The sequence below is a fragment of the Urocampus carinirostris genome, chromosome 2 (assembly GCF_059441175.1).
Source record: "Urocampus carinirostris isolate Australia breed hairy pipefish chromosome 2, RoL_Ucar_1.0, whole genome shotgun sequence".
Taxonomy (NCBI): Eukaryota; Metazoa; Chordata; class Actinopteri; order Syngnathiformes; family Syngnathidae; genus Urocampus; species Urocampus carinirostris.
In genome coordinates this window covers 19490505-19511789 of record NC_142350.1, presented here as the reverse complement: position 1 = coordinate 19511789, position 21285 = coordinate 19490505, and the positions used below count along the sequence as shown (strand labels likewise).

The window sequence follows — 21285 nt, the reverse complement described above, 5'->3', positions numbered from 1 at the left end:
AGAAAAGTACACTAATGACAATTTGAATGCATGACTTTCATATTAAGGCGGGGACCTTAAACTTATCATCCTGAGGGGTGCATTTGGCCCCCGGGCTGCGATTTTGAGACCCCTGGTCTAAGGGATTAGGGAATTTTCCTGGGAGGAAAAAAAACCTGGTAAAATACAGGGAGTGCAGAATTATTAGGCAAATGAGTATTTTGACCACATCATCCTCTTTATGCATGTTGTCTTACTCCAAGCTGTATAGGCTCGAAAGCCTACTACCAATTAAGTATATCAGGTGATGTGCATCTCTGTAATGAGAAGGGGTGTGGTCTAATGACATCAACACCCTATATCAGGTGTGCATAATTATTAGGCAACTTCCTTTCCTTTGGCAAAATGGGTCAGAAGAGGGACTTGACAGGCTCTGAAAAGTCATAAATAGTGAGATATCTTGCAGAGGGATGCAGCACTCTTAAAATTGCCAAGCTTCTGAAGCGTGATCATCAAACAATCAAGCGTTACATTCAAAATAGTCAACAGGGTCGCAAGAAGCGTGTAGAAAAACCAAGGCGCAAAATAACTGCCCGTGAACTGAGAAAAGTCAAGCGTACAGCTGCCAAGATGCCACTTGCCACCAGTTTTGCCATATTTCAGAGCTGCAACATCACTGGAGTGCCCAAAAGCACAAGGTGTGCAATACTCAGAGACATGGCCAAGGTAAGAAAGTCTGAAAAACGACCACCACTGAACAAGACACACAAGCTGAAACGTCAAGACTGGGCCAAGAAAAATCTCAAGACGGATTTTTCTAAGGTTTTATGGACTGATGAAATGAGAGTGAGTCTTGATGGGCCAGATGGATGGGCCCGTGGCTGGATCGGTAAAGGGCAGAGAGCTCCAGTCCGCCTCAGACGCCAGCAAGGTGGAGGTGGGGTACTGGTATGGGCTGGTATCATCAAAGATGAGCTTGTGGGGCCTTTTCGGGTTGAGGATGGACTCAAGCTCAACTCCCAGTCCTACTGCCAGTTTCTGGAAGACACCTTCTTCAAGCAGTGGTACAGGAAGAAGTCCGCATCCTTCAAGAAAAACATGATTTTCATGCAGGACAACGCTCCATCACACGCATCCAAGTACTCCACAGCGTGGCTGGCAAGAAAGGGTCTAAAAGAAGAAAAACTAATGACATGGCCTCCTTGTTCACCTGATCTGAACCCCATAGAGAACCTGTGGTCCCTCATCAAATGTGAGATTTACAAGGAGGGAAAACAGTACACCTCTCTGAACAGTGTCTGGGAGGCTGTGGTTGCTGCTGCACGCAATGTTGATCGTGAACAGATCAAAGCACTGACAGAATCCATGGATGGCAGGCTTTTGAGTGTCCTTGCAAAGAAAGGTGGCTATATTGGTCACTGATTTGTTTTTGTTTTGTTTTTGAATGTCAGAAATGTATATTTGTGAATGTTGAGCTGTTATATTGGTTTCCCTGATGAAAATAAATAATTGAAATGGGTATACATTTGTTTTTTGTTAAGTTGCCTAATAATTATGCACAGTAATAGTCACCTGCACACACAGATATCCTCCTAAAATAGCTAAAACTAAAAAAGCCCCACTCCAACTTCCAAAATATTCAGCTTTGATATTAATGAGACTTTGGGGTTCATTAAGAACATGGTTGTTGTTCAATAATAAAATTAATCCTCAAAAATACAACTTGCCTAATAATTCTGCACTCCCTGTAAATATATGTTTTTTTTTTTCCAAGCAATGCTATTGATAGTCTCAGGCCCAGTGTGTCCTCTACGCTTTTATGCCTGTTCTGTCCGCAGTGAGCAATTCGAAAGACATCCTATCAGTTCTTGCCATCATGTCGCTGATGTCTTTTCTTACAAAACTTTGTTGAAATGGAAAATAACAAATCAATGTTTGCTAATGTAAATTTTTTTTTTCCAAACTCGCTTCGTTTTGTAGGGGCACCTCTCCCTGCTGGGTGTCTTGGGCAAGTACAGCCTGGCGGCACCCATACCTCTTCAACCTATTTTGTTTTTTCGGGTAGGGGTTTTCTCGCCAACATGAAACAGATGGTACTGGTTTCCATGTATACCAGTAGCACGAGAAGCCTCCTGTTTTGAGTCTGATACAGCACCTTCACCTTCTGGTTGCCGTTGTTTTTTGGAGTGAAGCGTCATCTGGCTCTTAAGGGAATTGACGGGCAGCGGAATGTGACGATACTGGGTAAAAACTCAAGTACAACATAAACTCATTTAGATACCAATGTGGGCCTGCCCTCGAGACATTTTCAGCTTTCATTTATAAATAACACAACTTTAGTGTATCTTTTGGTTTTCCCAACGTTTGTTTTTTAATTCCACATGAAAATTTCACATTAGTCATATCAAACAGGTTCTTTTTTCTTCTTTATATAATCTATGTATTTACATATGATACACTTGTTTTTCTCACGCATGTACAAAAAAAAGTTGTCCTGGTAAAAAAACACAACCACCAAGAAAAACAACATCAATACCAACAACAACAAAATGCTTTCATCACACGGTTGTGCTTTGTCTTTACGTATTCCAACTGAATGTGGTCATAGCTTATTGTAGGCATGAAAACCTCTCACCTTTTTGGAGAAGTCAAAAAGAGTCACCTGCGTGAATTGTGTAGATCCGAGGAGAAAATGTTCCCGGTGGGGGGGTGCAATAAGATTTTGCAGAGAGTGAATCGGGCAATTGAGGCAGTGTGTTTGAATTTAAATTATGTAATTCGCACGGGTGGGAGTACTGTATTTATTAGTGTACAATGCGCTTAATTTTTCCTAAAAGAGAACTCCAAAAGTTTAGGTGCACGTTATACATGAGGTTTTACGGTATATCGGCACATTTGTGCAATGGCTGATCAATCGAAAAATATCGCTGACCGCAATTGAAAAACAAAAAATATGAATTAAACCGAGCGCCAAATCATAACCACTAGTTTGTATATCTAGATGACTTACGAAAGGCATCAGAGTATATCTCATTAGCACACAAATTTTATTCACGGTACCAGAGACAAATGTTAAAGATAGAAAAAAACAGAAAATCGTCCTGAAAGATATAAATAAACGCAAAAAAGCACAATGAGTGAAACAACTCTTTGGTATCTGATAATGAATCACACACAGGACATTAGATAAATACAGAGTATTTGAAATTTTATGTTGGCATTGTGTCAATAAAGGATTTTAATAATGGCCGCACCTATCCAAACATGTTTGTCACTTACAATGCTTAGTTTGAGCTGGGAAAAATGTCTTATTACGTTTAAACATCAAAAGTTAGGGGTGAGCCAAATACACAAGTGCGCGCTATACATGAATCAATACAGTATTTCCTCCACACCCTTTTAACCCCAGACTGGAGGTAAGATCTTAAGCCCAGGCCTAACTCGAAATTCTGGTAGGGTCAGGCCTAAAATGTCATTCATTATGTTCAGGTTTGGACCGAACTTCTCTTGCTGACTTTTTTTTTGTAAATTATCCACCTGTATTTTTTTGTTTGTTTTTCTTTACTGCCGATGAGCCCACGCTCTCCGCGCATCTGCAACCTCGGCGGCACGAGATGGGGAAGGAATCCACCGCGTGGATCCTCCACAGAGAAAAATAAACAAAAAACAATGAAGGGTGGATAAAAGATAAAAATTAAATCAGCGGAAGAGAAGCTCACCCTCCTCCTGCTCCTCACAAATAAAATGTGTATATTCATGTTTGCTCTGGGCTGGGCCGGTCTTTCATACAAGTGGGCCTTGGGTCGAATAGAGCTAGTTTTTTTGTGCCGTATCTTACCCAAGAGCCCTTTTCAAGCCTGTTATTGGTTGAACTTTACTGGGGTATGTGTTATTTTCTTTTAGGGACGTAGGTGAGATGACCAAACGGAGAAGACCAGCCTCTCCGCGGGATACAAAAACACATAGCAAGTCAGTGTTTGTTTTCGGCGCCGGTCCATTTTGTCGCGCCGCTTTCCTTCGCTCGCGGTAAGTACAGGAAACCTCTCTCCCAATGTCATAAATTATCTTCACAGAATGTACAAAATAAAAAGTTTGTTCCCATGGCAGTGGGGCAGCGCGTGGAAATGTGTGGTTGTCACGACGACAGTCTCTCAATGCTACATTTGGGGACATACAGTGCCTAGGAAAAGTATTACACCCCCTCTTGAAAACTTTTGTCAGATGCCACATTTCAGGCTTATACCTTAAAGCTTAAAAACTGAAAATATTTTCTAAGAATCCACATGTGAGACCCAAACATGAAGTGGTACCAAATTGTTTTAACATTATATTGTTTTTACAAAAAAAAAGTAGGTGTTGCAAATAATATTAGCTACCTCTTTTCTCAGCTCAGCCAGAAGACTTCTGAAGTTCCCCGATGACTTCGGAATGATCCAATTTCGACATGAATGACTAACTATGACCGTCTCTGTCATTAAGTCTCAGAACTTTGTGCAATCAATAATACTGAAATTGAGAGAGTATAAAACCAATGCAAACCTACTAAGACTTGGCCGTCCTCCTAAAATTTCGGCCCAAACAAAGAGAAAACTAATCAGAGAAGCAACCAATGATCACATTGGGTGACCTGCAAGCATACACAGCTGAGGTGAGGCAATCTGTGCATAAGACAACTATTAATTAATTGCGCTTTATGGAAGAGTGGAAAGAAGACGACCCTTTCTGAATGTTTGCAAGAAGCCACATGGGAGACACAAATAACATGTGGAACAAGGTGCTCTGGTCAGATGAGACCAAAATTGAACTTTTTCGGCTGAATGCAGAACGTTGCGTTTGGCGTAAGAGTAACACTGCACATCACCCAGAACACACCACCCCCACTGTCAAACATGGTGGCAGCATCATGCTCTGTTGCTTTTCTTCAGCACGGACTGGGAAGATCATTGGAGTGGATGGGAAGATGGATGAAGCCAAATACAGGGCGATTCTAGTAAAAAAATGTGTTGGCGAATGGGGTGCAGATTTGCCTCCCAACAGGACAACGACCCTAAACATAAAGCAAAATCTACAATGGAATGCTTTAAAACTAACAATATAAAAGAATTCAAATGGCTAAGCCAAAGTCCTGACCTCAATCCTATTGAGCATTTAGGGAGAGGTTTGAGAAATGTTGTTCACAAACAATCACCATCTAACCTTAAGGAACTTGAGGTGTTTTGTAAGGAAGAATGGGCAAATATTTCTCATTCAAGATGTGCAAAACTTAAAGACAAATACCTAAAAAGATTTTAGACTGTGATTGCAGCAAAAGAAGGTTGCAAAATGTATTAACTTAAAAGGGGTGAATATTATTGAAAAGTTTACTTTTCAATTATAGTTTCTTAGCACAATATATGTTGCATAAATGGGGTTCTTTTTCCCGATTGTGTCTCACATGTTTTTGAGTCTTATAAAATATTTTTATTTTTTGATCTATAAGTTTGAAGCCCGAAATGAAAAGTTAGTGGGAGGCCGCTACTTTTGCAAGACACTGTAACAACACAATACCGGTGGGGGAGGGACAAAATCACAAGACGACTATGGGCAGGGTGACCAATCTTTGGCTCCGTTGCAAGTCCCGTCTCTTTTTTTGGTGTCCGCGCGTCCCACCGCAGGGCTGAGCTCAGGCGCTCTGTGGTTTGGTCCGTTTCAGACTGTCCTTCCATTTGTGTTCTCACCGGAAAACCCTCCCAAAAAGTTTATGAGAGCAGACCTCAGTGCAGCAGCAAGAAAAACGGGACCAACAAGCACAGGACGGACGGTAACGTCAACGATGCCGAGTTGGTTCGAACGCTTTTTCGTACTTCTGGGAGGCCGACCACCGGGTCGTCCGCTGTAAAATAGGAGAAGGAGAGCGGTGTGTTAGTTTCGGTGGGGAATCGAGTCAAAAGTAGTGTTTTAAAGCAGTGTTTCTCAACTGGTGGGTTGGGACTCAAAAGTGGGTCGCGGACCCGTTTTCAATGGGTCACGGGCCTTTGCCTTAGGAAAGTATTGCTTTAAAAAAATAGAGGGTCATTTACGCTCCTTAACAGTAGATGAGTAGGTGATAACCTCCCGCTTGATCTCTTCTTCATGTTCAGTCAATTGCCACGTTTAAGAAGGACCGTACCTCATTTTATTTTGATTTTCTTGGTTTTATTTCCTCTTTCTGCCCAATATAATGGGTCGCAAGAAAGTTGGTAATAAGGGGAAAGAAACATGGAAACAGTGATAACAACGTTCAAGTGGAAGAAGGACATTTATCGCAAATCAGTGTTTCCTAACTGGTGGGTTGGGACCCAAAAGTAGGCCACGGACCCGTTGTCAATGGGTCTCTGACCTTTGCCTTGGTAAATTAATGCTAAGAAGAAGCGATGGAAGATCAATTACCCTCCTTAACACCAGATGGCGATCCGCTCCCAATGAGCTCTACTACCTGTTTGGTCAATCTCTGTTTATTCCACTTGTGTTTCAGAGTAACCACATCTCATTTGATTGTGATTGTGTTGGTTTTATTTCCTTTATCTGCCCATAACAATGGGTCGCAATAATGTTGGTGATAAGGGTAAGGAAACGTAAATAACGTTAACAACACATTCGAGTGGATAAAGAAAATTATTGTAAAATACGAAAATAGTGTATGAGTGTCTGCCACTACAATGCTGCTGGAAGGTACAAACAATGTTTTAAAGAGTTATATTTTTTGTTTCTTACCAGTATATTCATATTTATCATCTGCATTGTTAAATACTCATTGTTGTTAAGGTACACATTTTATTTATATTTCAAGCATGATTTTCTTTTAGTATGTCTTTTCGGCTTTTCTTGTTATTTGGTTTTCTGGAAAAAAGGTGAGTGTATTCTACTATAACTGCCTTAAACGGCATAATACTTTTATTCTCTAAATTTGAGAATGTTTTTTGATTCGGGTCGCAGCATGTAATTTGTGTGCTTTAGTGGGTCCTGAAGTCATACCACTAGAGAACCAGTCCTTTAAAGCAAAATGGCTGACTCCCTTTGGCATTTCGGGCACAATGAGACTTTTTAAAGGGACAATGTGTATTATTTGACCACTAAATGTCGCTGTGATGCATCGGTCGGCAATTATTTAGGCTGCATTGGGCCAAGGGGCCTATCTTGGAGACCTAATTTTTTGATTTGTGAATTAATATACGTGCAGACATCTAAATGTTCTATTTCTTTATACTTTTTAAAAATAGTTTTTTTTCCATCATTTTACTTTTGAAATGCTTAATGTTAAAGCAAAAGCAGACACAATCACAATCCACGCAGCACCTGCTTGGTGATCGGCATTTCTTCTGACTTTCCTTAGAGTCAGATTTAGTTGATAGATTTCTTTTCACTGTAATGCGCCGCCAAAAGCTAACGGGAACTATGCTTCCCAGTTTGCTTTGATTCGGAGACGTTGACTGCGTATGCCCCGCTGTTTGACTTACAGCATACTGCTGTCTATTAGACACACTATGCACAATACATTGATATCAAGGACAATAAAGACAATTCATTTAAAAATCTGCAATACCAGCAAAGCAGCGAGGGGTCTCTGTATTTCTGGGGTATTTTTTGTAGTATCTCCATTGTACAATAATGCATGTGTGCTGGAAGAGTTGGACAAGGCTGGGCAAGTAAATAAGAAGTAAAACGGTGATGTTTGGTCACTTTGAGTCTCCATTAATTGTATTCTTCTTTGTGCTTTATAGCGCTCGTTTTCTCTACACAATATAGTGACATCTAGTGGTCAAATATTACAGTGTACATTTTGGTTTGTTCATCAACATACCTGCAGGAAGCCTGTTAGACGGGTTGTGGACCCCGCCCCCAGCTCCGTCTCTACCCCCTTTGCCTACCCGGGCTTCCTGCGAACCTAGAAGCAGAAAAAAATGGCGACGTCATGCAAAAGCAATAAAGTGATGCCTCTTCATACAAGCTTGATTCGTTGCATGATCGTGCTTGTAGCATGAATTGCTCGTTTGAGTGAAAGTGATCAAATACCTATCAATTTATATATTTTGCTCGTGTTTTATATGTTTTTTGATCATTACAAATTGTGTATGTCAAACATACGGCCTTGGCCTTTGTCAGGTTTTGTTTTGTTAGGGCATTTCGTTGTTTGATGAACCCTTGTTTATCCGTCAGTTGGTTCCTCATTTTGTTATTAAATATCATCCCTGCCTCCAGTGCAACCAAAGGACCCGGTCTTGTCTTGGCGCGAGGAGAAAGGCCCCTCGGCCGCAACTGGTTTTTTGTCAATGAATCGCGGGCCTTTGACTTGGCAATTTAATTCTGCTAAGAAGAACCGGAGGGTCAATTACACTCCTTAATACTGGATGGTGATCCTACCCTGCTTGATCTCTTGTTCCTTTTCAGTCAATATGTTTTTGTCTTGGCGGCGAGGAGAAAGCCCTTTGGCCGCACTGCGTTTCCTGTCCTGGCGGCAAGGAAAAAGCTCCTCGGCCGCCCCTAGTTTCCCGTCCTGGCGACAAGGAGGTCGGGTCATTCTGTTTTTGAGTTGATGGACCCATGTGTGGGAAGCAGTAACCGGAGACAGGGGGCTCAAGAAGTGGGATGATATTTAGTAACAAAAAAGGTAAAAAGTGACAAAAAAAGTTCACAAAACAACGCAATGCCCAAACAAAACAAAACCTGACAGATTCCAAACCTGAAACAAAGACCAAAACTAGAAATGGAAAACTCATGGAATAAAGTAACTAACAAATGGACACTAAAGCACTGACAAAATGTCCAAACCAGAAACAAAAGACAACAGACCCTACCATAGTCTGTCTTGCTGTGAGTAAATTGGTTCTGCATTGTGTTTGTAAGGTTTATTTTCACTTAATAATGATTTGCAATCATAAATAAGGGGGGCAATTGGTGGAAACTGACAGGTATTCCATGGAATAGAGTAAGAGATTGTTCATGATACGGAAAATGAAAGTTACTGTAACTTTAAATGAACGTACACACAAATATTACAACACACTTCTTTTTTTTGCCTGCATCAGTGTCAGTATTCTGAGCCAGTCAAGAGCGGTCTCCAGTGGTAGCCCCTGGGACTGCTCGTGAAACTGGATTTCTTTTTGTATAGCGAGAGAGATTTTTGTGGCCAATCCAACTCGTATACCGGAAATGTCGTGTTTGAAGGTATAGAGGCAAAAGTTGATGCTCACCGTCGGCCGCAACGACGTCCACCCTAAGCCGCAGGCACTCTTCGCCGTGGTGGTGTAAAGGTTTGGCTGTGCACAACACACACACATGCACGCGTTAGCATACAAGCTAATGCACTTATCCTCTTGCTTAATCCATCCCGCGCATGCGTGCGCACCCCGAACCGACGCGTAAAGCTTTAGGAGGCCATCTGTGACGAGGCGGAGAGCGCCCCCGCTGCCGCCGCTTATCTAATTACGGCCACCGTCGGAGCAAAAAAGCCGCACGCCGTTTCACCCGGGCCGGCCTACAGGAAACTTTCAGACATAAGCTAGATGTCGGCGAGCGGGATGTCGGGAGTTGCGAAAGGTCGAGCCCGGGGTGGTGAACTCTTTTGAGCTCAGGGGCCACGTGGTGAAAAACAAACGAAAAGAAAAAAGGATAGTGTGCGAGAGAAAGAAAGAAATAAAACAAAAGAGGGAGAAAGAGAAAGTAAGAAAGAGGTAAAAAGAGAAAGACATGAGGAGAGATAAAGAAAGATAGAAAGGGATAGAGAAAGAGAAACAGAAAAAAAGAGAGGGGGTGAGACAGATTGAGAAAGAGAGTGGGGCAGAAAGAGAGACAGAAAGGTAGAGAGAAAGAGGCAAAAATAAAAAGAGGGATGGACAGAGAAATAGAAAGAAGAGATTAAGAAGAGGAGAAAGATAGACTCGAAAGACATAAAGAGACAGAAATAAAGCGAGAGAGAGCAAAATAGGGAGAAAAAAACAACAGAGAATCAAGATAGAGAGATAAAAAAGAGAAATGAAGAGAGAAAGAGAGAAGTAAAAAGGGTAATAAAGAGAGAGAGAGGGAAACAGAAAGACAGAGAATAGGATAGAGAAATAAGAGAGAAAAAGAGAAAGGAAGAAAGATAAAAAGAGGGTTGTAAAAGAAAGAATGAGAGAGAGAAAAACAGAATAAGAGTAAAAGAAAGTGTGACAGAGACAGAGAGAGATATGAAAATAGAACGAAAGGAACAGACATAGGCAGAATAAAAGTAAAAGCGGCAGAAATAATGTGATTAATAAAAAAGAGGGGAGACAGATAAAGTGAAAGAGGGGGAGAGGAAGAAAGAAAAAAGGAGAGAGCGGAAGAAAGAAAAATGAGAGGGAAATAAATTGAAAATAGGAGAGAAAGATTGAGTGTGAGAAAGTGCGCAAGAGATAAAGCAACATGCAGTGGACATATTTACAACTAAAGCTCATTTTTTCTCTTTCGCTTCTCTGGGCATTGTCCCGCAAGCCGTTTCAATACCTGTTGGCGGGCCTAATGCTGACCTACCTATTGACAATTTTATTCAAAAGGGGCAGCGCATAGATTTCATTTAGAAGCTAAGCTAGGACAATAAAATGATTTTGTTTTAATCCATGCTAGCCTCTATATTGCTTTCTTCCTCTGCCAATCAAAGATAAGATGTAACTTCATTTATTAGTACATTTGACTTAGCCTCACCGGACACGTACTGTCACTGGAAGAAATGTAAAGTTCCTAGTGAAAGTATTAAATTGAATATTATAATTACAACGAAAAACTGAAAAATAGGTGTTGCGAAAATATTGCCCCCCGGTTCTCTCAGGTCAGCCACCTGACTCCAGAAGTTCCCTTAAGCTTCCGAATGATCTAATGTCGACCTAAATGACTAACAATGACAAACAAAGTGCACCTGCGTATTGTTAATTCTCAGTTTGAATGCATCCGCTATGTGATGGCTTAAGATATTTGTGAAAGGAGACACAGAAGAACAGACAGTGTTATGAAGACCAGTAGCACAACAGGCAGATGTTTTGCTAGTCTGCAGAAGTTCAAAGCAGGAATGGGATACAAGATACTTTTGTAACATTTACACACCTCCTGGAACACTGTGCCATCAATAAAATCAAAATGGAGAGAGCATAAAACCTCTGCAACCCTACCAAGTCCTGGACTTCCCTCTAAACCGTTACCATACAGAGAGAAAACTCATCAGAGAAGCAACCAAAAGGCACATGATCACATTAAATGCCCTGCAGGCATTCACAGGGGAGGTGCATAAGACCACTATTGGTCGTACTCTACATAAATCTGCCCTTTAAGGAAGAATACCATAAAAGGCCCGTTTGTCGTTTGCAAGAAGCCCCATGGGAAACACAAATAACATAAGATGATGATGAGACCCTAATTGTACTTTTGGGGCTGAATGCAAAGCGTTATTTTTGGAATAAAAGTAACACTGCACATCAATATGCAAACTCCATCGCCACTGCCAAGCATGGTCTTGGCAGCATCAATACTTTTGCAAGGGACAGTTTAACAGGTCACAACTTGACTCACAGATATAGTAGTAGCTTTCTCCTTGCCGGAACTCCTTCCCGAGAGTGAAGGGTGTGAAGCGCTGGAACTTCTCCGAGAACTTCTCGGGCCCGTGCGGCGCGAAGGGATGTCCGCACTCCCACCTCATCTGGTCGTACGAATGCGGCTTGCACGACTGGTAGTCCTGGCGCTCTACCATGTAGAGCACATAGCGCTCGGCGTCCAGTAGCGCCACCTCGCCCTGCGGGTAGTGCGGGCACACGATGTCCAGGTAGTCGTTGAGACGCACCTCCACCGCGTAGTCGTCCCACAAGAACCTGCAAGTTCCAAGGAAGACGTCAGTAAAAATATAGAATCATGGCTGTGTGTGTGTGTCGGGTAGATGCAACTGTCGGTGTGCGTGACTGCAATAGGCTTGTGTATGCTGTCAATCAAACTGGGTTGAGTGTGTGCACAGGTCAATGTTTCCACTCAAAACAAATCACAAAGCACAGCCTAGGCCGCAGCTAGTATTTCAGCGGCTCATACATCGAAAAGAAATTCCCCAATTAATTCAGACTCTGGGGAAAGTTAGTAGAGTGCAAAGAAATGGTAAGCACCAGCAGGTGCTCCGTGGATTGTTATTGGGTCGGGGAAGGGACTGACTGTAGCGTTGGGAGAGGAAGCATCAGTGGTGCTGCAGGTCCAGCCTACTGCTACGGTTAGGTAACAAGCCACCCATGCCGAGCCTGTACCTCTCAAAAACCAGATCCATTACCCATAAAATGAATCTCCTAGTGCTACAACCTTTGGAAAACGGCTACATTTGGGACGGTCGAATTTTTATCATCAAAGAGACCTGGGCCTATCCGAGGATACCCAATGCTAGATTATTATCGGGTCAGGGAAAGGATTGAGGTGGCGTCTCAAGAGGAAGCAAGGTTCAGCCTTTTGCTACAGATATGTAGCAAGCCACCCATGACGAGCCTGTATCTCCCCAACGCCAGATCCATTACCCATGAAACAAATCACCTGGAGCTACAACTCATGGGAAACCGCTACATTCATTATAGTTGTATTTCGAGGATATTTGATGCTAGATTGCAGTTAGTCAGCTGCTCTCAAAATCACTTTCTTGGACTGAAAGGAGAAGCCCTCAAACTTTGTTGTACTTTTGTGTAATGACAATATAGACCATGTATTCAGCTTAAGTTTTGTGTTCGGGGTTTTTATTTATAGATCTACAGTTGTTATTTTGTTACACTTGTATAATCTCAGCCGTAAGCCCATTATTCAATGTTCTTACTCCAAAAGCAAATCTGATATGGAAAAAAGTCAATTGGCTATATAAAATCAGTTATGTTTACATTTTTGGGACACTGTTATATACTCTATATTTTTTCTTATTGCAAACTATTTTTAACACATGTTTTCTCCCAAAAACTGAATTGCTAGTTTTTTTAGAAAGGCCAATGGTGGATTCTTTTCCTGATTTCATCACAAGCGTTATATATACTTTTGGGGTAGAAAAGTATTCTTGAAATGAGAGAAAAAAAAAGTAGAATATCTGCTATATCAGATCATTTTACTAAGGAATATTTTAGAGGGAAATACCTTCTCTAATAATCTAGAAAAGTTCTCATTTACTTGTCAAAATTAAATGACTCAAGTGTCTGGGTCAAACTTTTTTTTAGTGTTTAGGCTTTATGATTGTGTGGTTTAGCATATACACAGAAGAGTTTTACAGCTACCGCACGCAGCAGTAAATCAAGGAGGATAAAGAATATGCGCTGAAGGAAACTTAAACGCTAATGGCGCGCTACCAAGCTTGAGGTTTTCTGTCAGACCTGGAGCGACAGCTTGCTGAATTCTAAAACAGCTCTTGCCTATGCTAAATCAGCCTTTTTTCTAAGGTTATTGCTGCACATAAAAATAACCCCAAATACCTGTTTGACACGGTAGCGGCTTTTACGAGACAGCACATTATTTCAGGTGGTTCTACCAATTCAGCTCCTTATGGTTTTCATGAATAAGAAGATTCAACGCATCCGGGAAGAGATGTGTAACGAATGTGTAAACATGTCAAATACTTGGAAGGTATAGGAGATGCACAGGATGGTGATTGTCAACGTGTACTATTACTGCATCGTCTGTCTTACGTGTCGGTGCAATGTCACCAGTCACTGAAATACGTCATGTCACATATCATTGGAAAGCTTCAACTCTTGGGATTCAAGATATGATTTCAATACATAAGCATCATAGAAACATCACCATCAGTCTGAAACAGGTACCCGAAAACTATAAATCCGGCATATCTCACCAAAGATGTGGTCTTGCAGCCATTAAATTCGATGATAGTACGCAGCCATGGCCTGCTTATATCCGTGTCAGTGAGAGTCTAGTGAATCCAACTGTGTACAATATTTACTCCGAAACACACAATAATGTCGACAGATTAAACAAAAAAAAATCGCCTAAAAGCATCTCTGCATTTATGGACGTTCCTTTTTGCTAGCCGTCTGTTTAGCCCCATAATTCCCGTTTACAAATAAACAGAAGAGTAAAATTACTTTCTATAGGCTTCTGAACCTTTGATGGACATCCTTTTCAGCCAATTGCAGGCTTTGTTTCACAGTTCACAGGTAGCATTAGCCTATACAGGCCTGTATTGATAAAGAAACCCTTTCTTTACCTCCGAATAACTATGGCCAATAGTGATCGATTGAAATAATGATTGACTTATTGGTTAGCCAATGAAATTTTGAATTAACCAATATGAAGATGTCCCTATTCTATTCAAATTAGACCCTAAAATAAGTGTGCATAACACCACTAGTGATTCCTATTTACACACTGTTCTTACATGCAAGTGTGCACAATAATGATAGAGACGGAAAGAGAATTCAAACATTTACAACTCTTTCACAATGTCTAAAATACTGACCAAATTAAAATACACATTTGCAAAGGTTTTAGTGTTTTAACTGGTCATCTTCAAATGGCCACTTTGGAAAGGCCTAATTCTACCCTTAGAAAAACGTGCGAAAACCAACGTTTAATTTTTCAGATTTCAAATTTGACAAGGTACCAGTTAAGACTTCAAGCAATTAATTCACCTGTTTTTCATATTTTCCAAAGGGCTCAAGGTCAGCATATATCTTTCATATGGATTTGGGGCAAGTTTTACAGGACTGTTAAGGGGTAAGTAGCATTTTAGTATTTATTTGAAAAAAAAAAAAAAAGTCCTTTGAATAACCCCTTCTTGTGATCCTACCACTACCTGTCTCCACTGGGGTCGGTTCGGAGACGACGGGTCGGACTGTCTGCCTCCCATTGACCCCCTTTTGCCCCTGACTTGCTTTTACGACGTAAACGCCGCTTCCTGCCCCAGGAGAAGACAAAGTAGCAGCGTCAAAATCGGGTCGGATTTATTACCAGTTTTTGTCTGCGTGGATTTTTTTTTTTCTTTATCCGAAAGAATTTGAGGCTTATTCCTTGGCGTGGGCAGGGAGGCCGCCGTTCTCAGGGTTTGTACGAGTGCTTGAAATCCTTAAAAATGCTCGAATTTTAATGTTTTGTGCCTAAGAATCGAAAAGTACTTAAATTTGGGGTTTAAATTCTTGTTTCCCAAACAAGCCTGCTTAAACATGGTGCAGGCACTGGTCTTTGGTAGCTTGCCTTCGCCATTGTTTTCCATCCTCCTTTGTGATTAACTGCAGCTAGCATTGGTTTGTACAGTATTTTCCTTTTAAGCGTCATCTCCCCTACGAGTTGCACACAAGATGACACTTTTGGGTTCAAACACCTTTTTTGTGGCAAGTTCAAGCACTTTTTTAAGGACTTTTTAAGCCAATTTTCCAGTTCCTCCAGTATTGTTAAAAGTAATCGGCTTGGTGGATCAGTGGTTAGCGCAGAGATCCAGGGTCCAACCCAGCTACTGCAGCCTCCAACATTTTCAGTTGAAGGAAGTTACTTACCTTTAGAATTTACCACTGGGAAATGCTACCTTAATTTTTTTCGCATGTCCAAAATTGAAGCGTGATCCTTGCACTCATACACATTTCATAGTGCCCTGTTTAGGTGTAGCATGCACCTATCCTTTTGAGCGCTACCCGTAGGGGGCGAAGCCAATGCCCTACAAACTAATGTCACTTGCAGTTAGGGAAGAAGAAATGCAATGGCATAGTAAAGCCACCATAGAGCAATGCCGGCCTAATTTTTAAGCAGACTTGTTGTGAAACATGGCAACGGTTTCAAGCCTTTACAAGCATTTCAATTCTCAAACCTTGAAAACACAGCATTCAAATTCAAGCATTTTCAAGGATTTTACACACATCAAGAGACCCAGAAAGGGTTCTTCTACACCTAAACGGGGCACAATGAAATGTGTATGAGTGCAAGGATGACGTATAAATTATTTATTATGGGTCATGCAAAAATCGAAGGTAGCTTTTCCAGTGGGTTAATATTACATTTTCATGTTTACTCACCACCTATACGGGGAGAGATTTATCTCAAAATTAAATGTATTTAGGATATACATTTAATTTCTAAATATCATATGTCTTGATAAATGCACACGCAAGATTAGAAGTTGCGTATGTAAACTGAAGGCATGTTCGCATCCCTGCCAAATACACGATTCATTCCCGAACCGAACTGCACATTTGGAAAAATAGACAGTGAAAGTCCTTAAAAGTGCTTGAATTCGACCAAAAGATGCACGAAGGCTAAGTTCTCCTCCCACAGCGGCGAGGAAGTGGAGCCTCACGCTCTTCCCAGTGAGCCCCATCCATCAACAACCTTAAACAGTAGCTGCCGCTCACGCTCATAAACCCCCAACTCCTACTCTCCCTTGCCGAGCGATGCCTATCGGTTTACCGTCCTCCTACTGTCCTAAATCTCCCGGTGGGGGTCCTGAAGGTGGACTTTAAATATTGACACAACAAGCGCCGGGAACGAGCGACCGATATCACTTTCTATTGCTCTTGTGAAGAAATACGCGTCGGGCAAGGCCTGTCAACGCCTGGGCTACTGCATCGAGACTTTGGATTTTTGGGGGATCGGTCCTTAACAGGCTCAGGGGCTGCAAATGACTCCTCTGAGGGTTGTCCGGTAGGACCCCAGCGAGAATATCAGATCCAGACGACCTGACAAGTCTGAAAAGGGATTCAATCTTAAAGGAACTGTTGCAAAAGTCCGATGTGCTGTTGCTTTAAGGATCGGGTAGAACTCGAATCTAAACGGTATAGCGCTAAGATCCCCTCTAAGACCATTCTTAAAGGGACAGTATGTATGATTTGAGCACTGGATGTCACTGTATACATTCAACGCATTTATTTACAAGCAAGAGGGAAAAGAGATATTTTTATGTTTGGCAATGAATCTGTTTCCTGGTTAATTTTATCAGTTGAGTGAATGCAGTTTTACACGTGAACCAACTCACTGCGCTATACAATCTCATCAATGCCCTCTAGTGGCTGGAGGGAGTATTTAGTTTGCATTTATTTAAAATAGCAATCACCCAGAGAGAATACGGACTGCATTTTTGACATACCTAGGGTAGTGTAACCAGAAAAGAGTACTAAAAAGCACAAGGAAGGTAAAAGTTACAGAGACTCGAAAGACATCTCTGAGTGGTTTGAAGCCCTGGGACAAAATGGATATGGAGTGGCTTGGCAAAGCGTTTGTTTGGAAACTCTCGAGATTGCACAAGCCGAGAAATATCAAGGGATAACTGCTTCAAAGTGCCTGTGGATGCATTTTTCTTTTATCATGTGGCTATGTGAAAGACGTTTTAGGGCACATGTGTCAAACAGGCGGCCCGCGGGCCAGATCAGGCCTGCTATGGGATTGAATCCGGCCCGCGAGACGACACTCAGAGAAGCGCAAGAGAAAAACAAGCTGCAGGTTGAAATATGTCAACTTGATGTTGCCAAAGCCAGGTTCCTCTCACAAAGACATTGTACAGTACTTGTATTTTTTTCTCTCCCTCTCTCTCTCTCTCTCTCGCTCTCTCGCTCTGTCTGTCTCTTTCACTACCTGTGTCTCTCTTTTTCTCTTCCTTTGTTGCGCTGTGTCTTTTTAACTTCGTTTGCTCTAACTTCTTTTTTTCCTTTTCTCACTTTTCTCACTTTTCTCTTTCTCTCTTCCTACCCTAAGCGCTTTCTTTTCACTTGTCTCTTCTTCTGTCTTTCTATTTATCTTTGGATTTCTTTCTTCCTCTCCCTTTCTTTTCCCCCTCTCTCACAACTTTTTATCTTTTGTTTCTCACGCTCTCTCTCTCTCTCTCTCTCCTTTCCCCTCCCTCTTTCTCTTATTTCTTTATCTCTCTTCTTCTTTCTCTTTAATCTACTCGTCCGGCCCCCGACAGAATGTTTGTTCTATCGTGTGGCCCCCGAGTTCTAATGAGTTTGACGCCCCTGTTTTAGGGTGTGTTTTCCATGCATCTATATACGGAAATCTTTAACTACTATTGTTACTTTCAGAGTAACACTCTCCTTTTGGGTGTCAGGAAATAAAGTAACTAGTAACTAAAGGTAATTACTCTTTTTCAGCAACATACCCAACACTGGTATTCAAGTAATATAAATTAGGCCACTGACGTAGTGTTGCCCATGCGAAAAGTGTTTTTTTAAATTCACTGTGTTTATATTATAATACAAAGCTAAAAACAGATTTAGTTTCATTCGGAAGTCTTCTACGTATATATTCTGTGTTTACGTGAAATAATACTACTTCTGGTACCTCCAGCTAAACGTAAACAGCAATCCACGCAGACAATGGCAGGCAGGACTTTTGCATGTCCAATCCATCTCCATCCATGTTGAAGGGTTAACAAGGCAATGCCGTAAGTTTCTAAAAAGTGTTTATATGATGTATAAACAGCTATATCTTGTGATAGTTCAGACAGATGTAAATTTGATGCAGTTTATTTTCGTGAATATTTTGGCACATAGTTGCATTGTATGAGAAGGAGATTGAAGCTTTACGGTTACGGTCTTTCTTTGGCTGTTTAGCTCGCTGTCATGTGGATGACACGGAATTAAGCAAAGATAAAATGGCAGGAAAGGCCTACTAGAACAAGCAAAGCTTCTGATTTATAAAAAGGTGTTTTTTCTTGCTTTTTTTCCTTTTTCCCAGGGGTAATATCCAAGGTGGCAGCCGAACGTTTGTGCCAGTGTGACACGCTCCAGATGCCCCTGTGTCTCATTAACTCGTGTTTTTTGTAAAATTTTGGCCGCCCTAAACCCCCTTAGGTACAGACACGGCGTCTCCAACCGACAGCCTACCCCCCTGCCCCTCGGACCGGCAGTTTCTTGCAGGCGCTCGACTGAGTTCCCTTCACGGCCGATGAGCAGATAAGCCGGCTCGGAGACTTTGGCGTGTTGATGATCGGTGTGGCGAACCCGAGACATGGCGCCAGGAAAATACTCCCCCCCTGGGCTCGAGGATTTGAACCCGGCACGCTATGTGTACACCAACGACGTGTTTGGACCTTTGGGGTTCGCAATCGATAACACTATTGAGCAAACACACTTGTCTGTGTTTCGCCTGACAAGGTTATTTACCCCTCCCCTCCTTCCTACCACTCACCCTTACAAATTAGGCATGGGCCGATCGATCAAAATATCGATATTATCGATATTAAGCAAGTCCTTGGATACTATTGTCCTAGGATTGATACTTGGCTCCTCGACCGATGTCTCTATCTGCCACTCTCTAAGTTTAAGCCTGAGTTCTGATTGAACCCTTTTGCACTTTTTTTACCTGGCCTGCTGCTGCATCCTGTCTGCAAGGCAAAAGAGAGGGCCAAATCTATTAACCAGATGTTTAAAATGACAGGCAAATAGGAAGCGCTGTGCGGTGTGGACCTTTTCTTCACTCCAGAAAAGAACAATGCCAGGTTTAATTGGTGTGGTGAAATGGTCTGCTTTCGTGGCAACACCACACATTTACATAAACGCATGAAAAAAAGAGAGCAATGAGCTGCAACCAAAATGTTAACACGTTACTGAACAAAGACTTGTAAATCAGTTGTCACTATGGCAAATGAGCCAATGAGAGACAAGTTTCAAAATAATGTGCAGTGGAGGGTACTTAAGGTGTCTTGTTGAAAGTCTTATAAAGGATTTATATTTTAATCACCTTTCCGCTTTTTTAGTTTATTTCTCTTGGCTTTTGTTCTGAAACAGTTGCAAAAGAAATATTTATATCTATTTTGTAACTTTTAAAGTTTACAATGTACTTATTTAATCATTATAGTTGAAAAAAAATCCTATTGAAATTGTAAACTATCTCAAGCGGGACGGTTTCAGTTATTCGATGATCATGACATTTCCAAGCAAAAGTATCGGTATCGGACCTTGTATTTACCTGGATCTGATCGATACCAAAGTTCCCAGTAACACCCATCCTTACTGCATATACCAAACATAAACACACACACCTCCGCCCCCAACCCTCCTATATAACCACGCCCGGTGTCTTCCAACTGGCCACATTATGGTCTCAATGTGTTGGTCGGTAGGGGGTGTGCAATTAAAAGACAAAAAAAGGGGTATTAAAGTCACAGTGGAGGGGGTTAATTATGCCTATTTCCCAGTCGCTTTAAGCTGTGGAAAGGGGGTGGGGTAAAAAACGGTGGCTGTGGTCAAAGGGTTTAACTTTGGGACCAGCTTTTGAAGTTTCTCTCTGTGGGGCTTGTGTGAGTGAGTGCTACAGTTATCAATAGCCACTGTTTCATATATTGACTCCACACCAAAGAGGTGCTGACTATCCCCTAGCCCTCCCGCTCCTCTTTTATTAACAGCAAATAGGTTGAATTACCCGTCAGCCTTTTGTTCTGGCGCCGTCGAGCTACTCCGCATCATCGGCTTAATTAACTGATCAGTGTAGCGCACTTCAAAAGGGCCGGCTTAGCTTTTCGTCGCCAGAAGCTTTAAGCTAACAAATGTGTGTCGGTAAAGTCCTCCCCCCTGCCGTGGGTGTTTTTGCAATTCTAAACTGCATAAGGAAGCGAAAGTAAAGTCTGGTGGTCCATTGTTTGTTTAGCCATAATTCAAGTCGAAATTTTCAAGTGCACTTAACTCATTCGACACCATAACGTTAAGTGCCAAATTGTAAAAATGTGTTTTTCTTGTTTTATTTTAAAACTATTAGAAAGAGTTTGGTGTTTCTCAGTAAATATTAAGCTTTTGGGGATGATTTCAGTATGATAAATCACTATTAGATGGCAGGAGTAGCTTTGTTCAGATCTTTGTCCACACATCAAGGAAGCCCAACTTTCTGTATCTGGCGAATGAGTGTGTGTAGGCTGCCCCATGTTCAACAGAGGTTTTTTTAATTTAAAAAAAAAGAGGACAAAACCCCATCCTTATTGTCTGGTCGGAGAGAGATGACGTTTCGTGCACATCCACAGGAACGTCATCACCTGACGGAACGTAATTGCCATGGTGACCGAAATCATGTGAAAGTTCATCAACAGTTCTTGTAATAAACAGTTATAAGACTAGTGCACTCCCATTGTTTAGGTTGAATTGTACGGCGGTATCACAAATGAAAAAAAAGCACCAAGAGTTCTGCTTGAAATGCATCCTTTCACAATTAGCTGTTTGTTTCTCAATTTTCTTGGAAACGAGTATTAGCAATCTTCACCTGCTTTAACTAAACGATGAGCTAAAAGAGATAGGAACATACGAACAAAAGATAGGGGTTCAGGCCTTCTTTTGATGTATCAATTCTATATAGCTACAGAACAAACTTTTCCACAGGCCTTCAAAAATGAGCCAAAATGGCCGCTATTGG

General features: G+C 41.6%; 1 protein-coding gene across 1 annotated transcript in view; it reads right to left on the bottom strand.

The window, feature by feature from the left end:
- Positions 1–2392: 2392 nt before the first annotated feature.
- The window catches only part of LOC148371275 (ephrin-A1-like), a 34870-nt gene continuing 15977 nt past the window's right edge, over positions 2393–21285 (bottom strand). The window contains exons 2-5 of the mRNA XM_088329275.1: positions 11518–11813; positions 9189–9254; positions 7799–7882; positions 2393–5851 (exon numbers count right to left, since the gene is read on the bottom strand). Of these exons, the coding sequence (XP_088185401.1) occupies positions 5733–5851; positions 7799–7882; positions 9189–9254; positions 11518–11813 (565 nt within the window). The 3' untranslated portion in view covers positions 2393–5732. The remainder of the gene's footprint in view (positions 5852–7798; positions 7883–9188; positions 9255–11517; positions 11814–21285) is intronic.